Below are 10844 nucleotides of genomic sequence, written 5' to 3'. Positions count from 1 at the left end.
ATCAAAGCATGCCTATTATTAGACCATACTAGTTAGCATAATCTAGGTCCAACCATGCTTGTTATTGGACCAATATAATTACAATAAGTAGGTTCAAACCATGCTTATTATTGGATGATGCTAATTATAATAAGCTAGTTCAAACCATGCTAACTACAATAAGTTGGGTCAAATTGTGCTTGTTATCAAACCATGCTTACTATGTAGCCATGCTATATCTAGTTAATGGACCATGCTAGTTATCAAAGCATGCTACTTAGTAGCATCTTTCAAATGCTAGTTATCAAATCCTATTGGTTAGCAGAATGTAGAGAAAACCATGCTTGTTATTAGACCATGATGGTAAGAAACATCTACTTGGAAGTGTCAATTGCAAGTTAGTAGATTGTGCTTGTTATAAGGTCACTCTAGATAGCATAATGTAGTTACTAGAGATAGCAAATGCTAGTTAATAGATAATGAATGTTAGTAGACCATACAACTTAGCATTATCTAGCCATTAAATTAGGTTGGTTCTCAAATGTGATAGATATGACAATGAGTGTGCTATATATCATAGAAAGTCATGATTATGACATGAAGGAATAAGTAGCATGAGTTACTCTTGATCATTAGCATAGACATCAAAGCAGCAAGAACACTATTGCATATGAAGTGGGTTAACATTACACACAAATGAGAACCAAATGGAATATTCCTTTTTAAAAAGAAAAGTTTTTGATTTTTTAATTACAATTAAAAATACTATTGCACAGTATCACTACTATGGAAATGTCAAAGTTTACAGAATTTTTTAAAACACAATGCATAGTCCTTATCGTTTGCTAACTTCATTAGAGGAATTAAAAGGTTGGGCAATTTTTTGATACACTGATATTCAAAAAAAGATGAGCAATGAAGATTCCTCACTGCATCACTCTACAAGTGTTTCCTCAGCTATATCAACACCTACAGTTTTATCATCATCAAAATCATAGTCATAATTTGATGATGATCCAGAAGTGGATGATCCATCCTCCTACACACTATCATCAAGAACATTCTCTTCATCCTTGTGAAGACCTAGTGCCCCTTCCATTTGCAACTGTGTGAGTCTAGAGGAGGAGGATCCAGCAAGATGTGTTGCATAAGATGAAACCTTCTTAAAGAGGATATCTATTTTCTTCTTCCTTAGGCATTCATCATTTGTAAGTTGAAAATCATAAACAAGTATGACTATTTTTCCAAGAGAAAAAACATCCAACCTGGTTGGCTTTTGGTGCCCCCTCTTGCCCTTTTCTTTTTTGGACATGCAGCTATTTCATGTGATAATTTCCCACCAATTTGGCAATCCAGAATGGATGTCCAAGAGGGTCCTCTTGAGCAAGAGTTGCAATCAAGGATTCAACCTTGAAATCTTGTATGGATCTTGCCCACATTTTAGTGAGCTCTTCTCATCTTTGATGAGATCATCGTGCACCAAGATAGATCTCTCGTGCAAGTACGTTGACTAAAGCTTTAACCTCAAGTGGTAGACTCTAAGGTTGTACAACTTGCTTTGAACAAGGACAAGACGTTGGACATACAAATAGCACAAATTTACCCTTGAACCATTCAAGGAATGAGGCATTGATCTTGAAAGAAAGTATTCCACCATATTCCACTACTTTGTACTTTTAGGGTATGTTTTTGCCTTCTCTATCAAACTTCTCTTCTCAGACATGCACCTTTCATAGTCAACATCTCTTCCTTGAGTTTGTGCCTACTTTACCTCACTCTCAATCACTAGAGGTTCTTGCACTGAAGCATGAATTTCATGAATTGGAATGAAAGATAGAATTTGCAAGCCATCCATGGGTACCCATTATGTAGAAGAGGCATATTGCTTACCACATAGATATATTCTTTGCTCTAGCTTTTTGTTTATGGGAAATTGATGCAAGTCACTCAATCTCTTGATACAACATTCTGCACTTGGTCCACCTTGAATAAATATCTTGAAATTATAAGCCTCTTTTAAGTGATAAACTTCAGGCCATGGAATATAAGTTTCTTTCACAAGATCCATCATCTCTACCAAAGTGAATGCATCGTTTCTTCAAAGTTTCTTGGAGATTGTACTAAAAATGTGATTTATTTGATCATGAGTATGACCAACCAATAGAGTCCAACTTTGATCTTATCAACAAATCCCTTATCCCCAAGCATGGACATGTATGCAAGAAATGCTTGATTTTTGTTTTCTCTTGCTATATTGTCAAGCTGGATATGTAGTGTTCTCAAAGGGGGACTTCTCATGATGTGAGAATGCCATGAGCTCTTGTGATTGATAAATTTGCATCACTATGCAAAACTTGGATACTTGATATACCTTAACTTGGACCTTTTTGTGATATAAGAGACATCCTAGGAGAAGCATTTGCACAAATGTCCCTTCCTTCACATCTTTTGGTACCCTCATAAAGTGAGGCAAATTGGTCTTCTTTAGTTCCATACCAGGGATTCTTCAATCCATAAAGAGACCAAGATACTTTTCAGGATTCTTCAAGCACATTCTTCTATGCTTTGCCAACTTTGATCATTCATGGGCACGGTTGCTCTCTATGATGTTTAAGAGCACTATTAATTTGATCTGCATGTCAAAACACACAAATATTGTTACACACACCTGAAACATTTTAGAGAATCAAACTATACATGTAATTTATCTTTGGACTGAATGATCGGATCAAGATGGAAGTTTGGGCTAAGTATGTGAACACGCTAGATGAAGCAATTGCCATAGCCCTGAACTATGAGGTGCCAAAGGGAACAGACCAAGTGGGTTTATGCAGGTTGGGACTTAGTATGAGTACCCAAAGAAAACTAGGTTTAAGAAGAAGTGGATTAGCAAAGGGAATGCCTCACACCCTAGTGGTTAAGCCAAGTAGGCGAAGCCAGTTGAGACTCCTAAACCAAGTACCACCATTGGAGTGAAAAGAAAAGTAACACCAATGGTAGCTCAGGCTTGGTTGAAGTATTCTTTGAACCCAGAGCAAAGAGTAAAAGCGAGGAGAGAAGGCTTGTGTTTTGGATGCCTTTAGCCTCATCAGTGGAAAGATTGTCCACGAAACAAGGATTGTCGGATGGAAATGGAGGAAAGTCCCAGAGCAGAACAGATGAAGATTCAGCTAGCGAGATCTTCTCAAAGGTCAGTACCTGTTTTGTTATGTGTGTCTATTGCTATGCTAGTAACCAGTGCACCTGTTAATGTCCTATCAAAGCCCGCAACAATGGGGTATACAACCTTTAACGATACGGAGTTAATTAAGATGAAAGGGCAAGTAGCCAATCATGATGTCATTGTGTTGTTTGACTCAGCGTCAACGCACAATGCAATTAACTCCAAGCTTATAAAGAGGTTGAAATTAAAGACTAGCCCACTTGACTATGCATATATAGTCAGAATGGTAGACGGAAGTTCAATTGAAGTATGGGACCAAAGGGTTATCCAGTTGGAACTTCGAATTCAGGACTATACAGAGAAGTTGCAAATCTCTGCTTGTAATATCTTGAGATTGAAAGAATCTAGTGGGATGAGGATTCCCAAAATAGTCTCTAGAAAAGATCTGGTCATACTTGTAAAATCAATCTAGAGAGAGAAATACTAAAAGCTATACTTTTGAGGTCTCCTATAAAGGCAAAAGGTCTCCTACAAAAGAGGACCCAACCTTGAGGTCACCTACAAAAGTTCTCCTACAAGGAAAAGGTCTCCTACAAAAGAGGACCCACCCTTGAGGTCTCCTACAAAAGAGGACCCACCCTTAAGGTCTCATACAAAAGAGGTCCCACCCTTCAAATCTCCTACAAAAGAGGTCCCACCCTTGAAGTCTCCTACAAACGAGGTCCCACTTTGAGGTCTCCTATAAAAGAGGTTCCACAAAGAAGTCCCCTACAAACTATGTAGAGATCAACATGTATAAATCTCTCTTAATGGAAAGAAGCTCCCACTCTTGAGTGGTATTGTGTTCAGTACTACTTTGGTGTTCTTGCACAAATGGTCACCAAGTGTCCATAATTTCTCACATGATTGTGTTCTAGCATGCTCTTACCCTTGCACTCCTCCCTCCTCCTCCTTTCTTCTCCTCCCCTCCTTCTTCCTTCTCCTCCCTCCTTGTCCCTCCTCCTTCCTCCTCCTCCCTTTTTTCCCTCCTCCTCCTTTCTCCTCCCTCTCCCTCCTCCTTCTTCCTCCCTTTCTCCTCCTCAACCTTGTTACCTCCTTCTAAACCCTTACCCCATGCCTCAGTGAAGGAGACTAACTAAAGCTCCACTCCTCAACCCTGCAACCCTCTCTCAACCTTGGAACCCCTAGCTAGCTTCCTCAACCTTGGCCTTAACCCTTGAACTCCCATGGAGGTGAAAACCTCCACCAATCCATGTGATCAACTTTTTTCCTCGCCTAGCAAATGCAAGAACTGCTTTCTGGCCTGGAAATGATATTTTAACATCTAGGTGATGCGATACAAAAATAGAGTAGATTGAGAGAGATGGAGGCTGAATTAGAGAGGATGTCCCATCTTCTCCACCCCTCCCAATCATTGGGAGCCAGATTCAAGTTAGATTCCCACCCTGATGGGATTGCTGGCTCAGCTCTCAGGTCACGTCTAAAAGACTTTGTTTCTCATTTTCCACCCTTTGAATGGGAGAAAGACCTTGATAATCATGACATTTTTCCTCTGCTGCTTGTTGTTGAAGACCTCACTAACAATTTCCAAGACTTCAATGTCTTCTTTCGCTCAGCCTCTTTCTCACCATGCAGAACCCACGTCTTCCTATTCAAGAGCTATCAAGGATTTCAAGGGAGGGTTGTTCTTGTTGCCCCTCTCCTAGCAGAAGCATTTTTCTAGCTCTCCCAGTCCACTTGTAATAGGATGTAGAGCAAGTGAGGGAGGAGCAAAGGCCGATCCTTGGTGAAATAGGTGCAACGGAAAGAGCTCGCATGATAGCCATGTGCACCAAGGAAAATCTTCCACCCCTTACGTCATGACCAAAAATAATGACTCGAAGACCGATGAAGAACACATCCCCTCCTCCAGTTGATGTCCCAACTGGGCGCCGACTAAAAAGAGCTTGGGGAAGATTAACAGCCTTTTTCGGTCTTTCCTGTGGGGTTGGGGATGCAGACCACCACAAAATGGCCAAGGTAAGATGGCAATTCTATATGCTACCCAAAGAGGTAGGAGGGTTGGGGATTGTAGATGTAGAAAAATCCTCATCCAGATTCATGGGCCAGTGGATAAACAAAGCAATTCTAGAACTAGACTCAAGATGGTATGCATTGATCTGCCAGAATATAGGCAAAGTCAAGTTCAAAAGATGCAAACACTAGAAGTAGATCCCTTTTGGGGTACCTCTTTCAGGCAAGGAGCCAAAGGATCTGAACTATGGAAGGGAATATGGCAGGCTTGGGACTCAATGAGAACATATATAATCTAGAAGGATTTCTCAAGAAAGACAGGCATGTTTTGTAGTCAAGATTCAAATTTCAATCTAGTTCCCCTTAATCTGAAAGAAGCGTTATGCCTCAACAAGAAGGAATAAGAGTATGGGGTGATCTTTCGAATCGAGAATAGGGTGAGTGGCAAGATGACGAAACACTAATAGCCAGATTTCGACTCAATAGGTTTGATTTCAGACTGATACAAGAGAGGCAAAATCTATGGTCAAGGGACAATCTTCCATGGATAGGAGGCCACCTCAAGCCTTCCCTCAAGGAATTTAGATGGGTGGGACAAACACAGTTAACTTCTATACCCATCTAGGTAGAAGGATAGAAAGAGGTAAACGGTCTCCTTAACCTAAAATGGCATAGGAGACTTAGACTGAGTATGGGCAAAAAGATTTGAGAAAGTTAGGGCTAGGAACATCTCAAAGAAGCAATTCTGTCTTCTCTGGCTTATACTTCACAAAGTAGTTTGGATAGCCAATCAAACTAGGGAGAAGGAACATCTCAGAGAAGCAGTCCTAACTTCTCTAGCTTATACTTCACAAAGCAGTCTGGACAGCCAGTCGAACTAGGAAGATAGGCTAGGGGGATGTCTTGTGTAAGAGCTATCATTGTGCATAAGAAGATATCATGCTTGTCTTTCTAAACTGCAATCTATCCAGATCTCTATGGGATTCAATGTAGAAACCTCGAGGGGTACACCTAAAAAATTTAAGTGTACCATGTGCATTCAAAGGAGGGGTATTTTAATTCACCTTTTGGAAAATGTTTTACATGGCTACAATAATAGGAGGGGTTTTTAAATCCAAATTTAGAAAAAATCCTATTAGTTCATAAGTAAAGGGGGGTGGTTTATATGGGGGGGGATTTTAATTGAGCGTTTTTAAAAATTCCTCTTGAATGCACGTGATACATAGGGTTTCTTAGTGGTGCACCCCCTGAGGCAGAAACATATAGCCCATTTCTCGTTTAATTACGCCTACTTGCTGCTGGGAGATACTCCTAATAGAGCCCCTTCCAATTGGAAAGTTATCCATAGTTCTGAATTGTGGTCCATTTGGTATTCAAGATGTGTAAAGTTTTTAACGAGGCTCATGTGGATGCTAATGATTTTTTCCTAAATGTATGTTTGAAACCAGGAGCGAAGTGACAATATATATAAAATTATCCAGATCCAGACTCAGCTTTAGGTGTACTAAAAAAAAAGATAGCTTGGCCAAAGAAGAGAATACGCTGCTGGCTCAAGTACATCTCCTTGCAGAGAACGAGGAAAAGGAAAGAGATGGGATGCAAAGACAATCATAGAACACTTCGGCAGGCCAGGGCCTCAAGCAATCCTTCCCACTCATGACTTTGTCCCCATTCCCTTCAGGCCTTCCGTGGCGGTACCTCAAATCGCTCTTCATGCATCCTTGCCTGCTTTGAATACCCAAGAAAAAACTCTCTCTCGCCCCTTCGCTTATGCCCCCTTCACAAGCCTAGCAGTGTACCGCTCTCCCAATGCCCCCGAAAGCTTCACCACTACCACTCACCTTCAAGAGACCCATCTCATCAGCTGATCCTGCAAGTGCGTCATTTGAGATGCGAAATGAGAATATGTCAAGGGAACTTTTTATTGAGTCCCTTTAGCGCACCAAGAGAGCGCATCTTGAGAAGAAATAGAAGCACATGAGCTCTTCTCCTTACAAGCCCATCCCGGGTATTGTGGACATGTGGTTCCGAAGGAGGAGACAGTCTGACATTTTTTGTTCAACACTTAGCCCTTTTACTTCAGTTCGGTTTGTTTTGGATGAAAAATCCTTATGTTACTTCTCCCTAATATTTCTGGTCAGGGGTTGAGAACTTTGATGTAAAAACTTGTCTCTTTTTTACTTTACAATATAAACCTACATTTTTGGAAAAAAAGAAAAAGGGAAAAAATTTGAGGTTTAAGTGTGGAAGGACAACTATTCTAAATTGATTTTAATTTAAATATGGATATCATAATACCTTGTGTTGAGACCTTGTGGTTTACTATTTAAAATCCATATAGCTTGTTGTTTGAAATAAGTTATATAATTTGCATTTACAAAAAATAAATAAATAATCGATCCCTTCAATATAATGCATTTGAATTTAAAGTCCCCCTTGTATACTTGTGAACAAAAATTATACTACTTAAGTATATTTCAAGTCCCTTCATGTATGATAAATTACACGTAAGTTCCCGAATCTCCCAAGTTATATGTATACACTCTGAGTGGGAGGCAAGGTGTCACTAAGAATAGGGTTGCTTTACCATTGGTTAATGAGAGCATCATTGAAGCTTTGAAATGGCGAGGTGGATGAGGTGCTCGATGGGGGGGTGGTACTTGGTCATGCCCACAACGCCTGAGAAAGTGGCAAAGTTCTCGAGGGTGGAGGAGGCATGGAGGACGCTTTGCAAGAGGCGGGAGAAATGGTGGCGGCGGAACTCGACGAGGAAGGGGGTGGTGGGGGAGTCATGGGCGGCGAGGGCGAGGGCGAGCTGGAGGCAGAAGCGGCGGATGGCGGGGAGGGAGATGGAGGGGGAGGGGTGGTGGGAGAGGACGAGGGCGAGGGAGGCGACAAGGGCGGGGAGGCTGAGGGGGCAACTATTGGCAAAAAAGAGGGAGCGGAATTGGTCGGGATGCAAGAGGGGGACAGTGAGGGCGGCGAGGCCGAGGGCGGACTCCTGGGTGGTTCCGCTTCCCTCTATGACGAGCTGGAGAACCTGGTAGGGGGAAGGAGTTATCCCACGAGTTGTATGGTGGGTGGGGAAAAAACTTGACAACAAAAAACACAAAATTATATGTGCAAAAATTCTACAAAAACTCGAAATTCTACCACCCTTAAATTACCTCTCTCGTGCAGCACAAGGCGATCTTCTTCTTTTCCTGCTCGTTCGTTGTATACGCACAGAAGCTCGCCAGCATCCTCATGGCCAGATCTCCCACCTCGCCATCTCCCACCCTCCCTATCATCCCCTCCACCACCCCCACCTTCACCTCCAACATCCTCTCGCAATTCCTCCCGCTCTCCAACATCAATAGCGCCACCGCCCCCCCCGCCCTCCTCGCTAGCTCCCCCCCTCCCATGTATAGCTCCATCAGACTCCCCAGTATCCCCCCCGTCTCCCCTACCTCCTCCCTCGCCTCGTCGTCCATCGCCAGACTCGCCACTATTTCCGTCGCTAGCTCCTGTAGCCCCGGGTGCGTATGCGCGTGCTCCAAAATGTTTCTCAGATTCGTCAGCGTGAAGACTACCTTTGCGATTTCTTCCCTCAGCATCTTCCCCGACGAACCTGGTGACCCCGCTAGCAGGCTCAGGAGCTCCAGTGACTTCTTCATGATTGTTATTCTGTGCTCCGAAGCTGCAGCATCCCTCAGCATCGTGTGCTCCGCGTCGATAAAGCTTATCACCTTGGCTAAGAGTCCTCGAGTGGTCCCGATTTTAGCACAATTTACGGTGTCTTTGGCCAAGTTCTTGAGAATGTCCAGTCCAAGAAGATGAATATCCACGTGCTTCTGCGATATCCACTCAGAACCGCCTCTCCACGCGTATGCTAAAGTATACGGATCTTCGTCTCGATTGTGAATAAGAAGAGTTAGGATGGCCTCGATGGAGCCCGAAATTGCTGCTACCTGACTGCAGTTCCGGTTGGATCTCACCAATATGCACAGTATGCTAGCTGCCTCCTTCCGGACATTGTGCTCTTCTGGATTTTTCCAAGTGATCATCTCGATAAGCCTTTCTACTGCACCTTCGCTCGTGCCGATTCTCCTTAATGCGTCTTCTGAGAATTCCTTATTCTTAGAAAATGCCGACAACACACAAGTTCCGCCCAACTGCTCACTCGGGTCATCAGATTGCAGCCATGTGATGCTATACTCCACCAAATCCATCTTCAAACCCTCGAAGATGCTCTCCTGGAGGCATTTTGAGTAGACGTCGTAGAAGAAACGTCTGATTGTGTACAAATTGTCACACGGGAGTTGACACATTTTGTTGACCTCGACTAAAATTTTCTTCACCGATACCATATACTCCCAGTAAGCTCGTTCTAGAAGGAACACCAAAGCTTCAAATATGGTAAGGCTGTAGAAAATTACAAGTGCACTAGAGTGGTTGGAGTGCGTTTCTGTTTCCTTTGGCCTACTAAAATCTTGCAACTCAAGTCGTATGATAGAGAGAACGACGCTAACTAGTGCAGAAAGCAGTTGAATCCAGTAAAGCAGTCTGCTCAAATGGCTAGCGCGGAAAACCGAGGTCGGAGAGATGATAATCGGCACCCTTGAAGCGGACCAGCTCCTTTTCAAGCGTGGAGCATGCTCACGATAATCGTTCTTGACAGTACCATCACTGGCCTGCTCCGATGGGTTTGAACTTTGGGTCGTCTCTCTTGCAGTAGGGCTAACTGAATTAGAGGACGCAGCGCTACGTTTCCTACGGCTGCTACCGAAGAACGTCTCAGCTCCTCGTTTGTAAGCTCGAAAGCTAGCTTGCACGATGGCTAAATCTGTAAAAGAAATTTTCCTTTCATCTCGATGCTGCAACTCGAGCTCGTGACTTCGACTGAAAAGCCTTGCCCCTTCTATGATCAAAAGCACAGTGACAAACCAGAAATCAATTTCTTTCAAGGTGACAGCAAAGCCCCCGAGAAGGACGACGGTCGCCCAAATGAATGCCAGGGTACCAACATTCGTAGCTATCTTCTCCAACGCTGCCAATCTCATGGCAAACAGTGTCAAGTGTTTCTCAGGAGCCGCCCTACAGCTTTCTTCATGCTCTCTTTGTCCTTGTCTCCGCTTCTGATACTGATGGCTCCTAATACTCTGATTAGAGGAATTAGTAGAGGATGTCGTCGCAATACTGGAATCTGATCCAAAGGTGCTGATAACACTGCTCTCAGCAGAGTCCAGGCTTGTCGTGCGTGCTGTTGCCACGTACGGTGCAAAGGGGTAAAAGTGCCGTTGGATGCTTTTCGGGCCATCCTTTCGACTCTCATTCTCCATTGCTTCAACGTCTAAAACCTTGTCCCCTTCCTTCAAGCCGTGGTGCAGCTGGGAGATGTCTGAGCCACCGATCACCTTCATTATGAAGGCTTGAGAGCAGAGAAATTCTCGTGGCAGTATTTCGTTCGATGCAATATGTGAACGGAGCGACAGTCTTTGTGTGGATTTGTAGTAGTGGAACGTTAAACTGGATTGGCAAGCAGGTACGATGGCAGCAATCAAAGGGAGACTGTAGCTGAGCGGACGAGAGAGAACCATAAATGTCTGCTAAGCTATGTGGCTGCGTGCAAGGAAATGGATGTCGCAAACATGGGAGCACGCCAAATGACTGTGTGCAATCTAAGGCACGTAACGCGTTTGTCCATGAT

The 10844-nt window shown here is 43.3% G+C and overlaps 1 protein-coding gene across 1 annotated transcript; it reads right to left on the bottom strand.

Annotated features, from left to right (window-relative positions):
• Nucleotides 1-7760: 7760 nt before the first annotated feature.
• On the bottom strand, nucleotides 7761-10557 carry LOC147890656 (uncharacterized). The gene is made up of 2 exons (XM_087390337.1): nucleotides 8323-10557; nucleotides 7761-8195 (listed from the first exon to the last, which is right to left on the bottom strand). Exons 1-2 carry the CDS (start codon nucleotides 10555-10557, stop codon nucleotides 7761-7763), a joined length of 2670 nt encoding a protein of 889 aa, XP_087246463.1.
• Between the last annotated feature and the right edge of the window lie 287 nt (nucleotides 10558-10844).

Source organism: Dipteris shenzhenensis, chromosome 19, assembly GCF_047967505.1.
Source record: "Dipteris shenzhenensis isolate YYH24624 ecotype China chromosome 19, Dip_SZ_1.0, whole genome shotgun sequence".
Lineage (NCBI taxonomy): Eukaryota > Viridiplantae > Streptophyta > Polypodiopsida > Gleicheniales > Dipteridaceae > Dipteris > Dipteris shenzhenensis.
Note: the sequence above shows the minus strand (reverse complement) of the source record. Positions and strands in the feature narration are given on the sequence as shown.

Coding starts and splice junctions, on each gene's coding strand:
- LOC147890656 (XM_087390337.1), bottom strand. CDS start 10,557: ATGAAGGTGATCGGTGGCTCAGACATCTCCCAGCTGCACCACGGCTTG. Junction 8,196..8,322: donor CCTTGTGCTGCACGAGAGAG/GTAATTTAAGGG, acceptor TCCCCCTACCAG/GTTCTCCAGCTCGTCATAGA.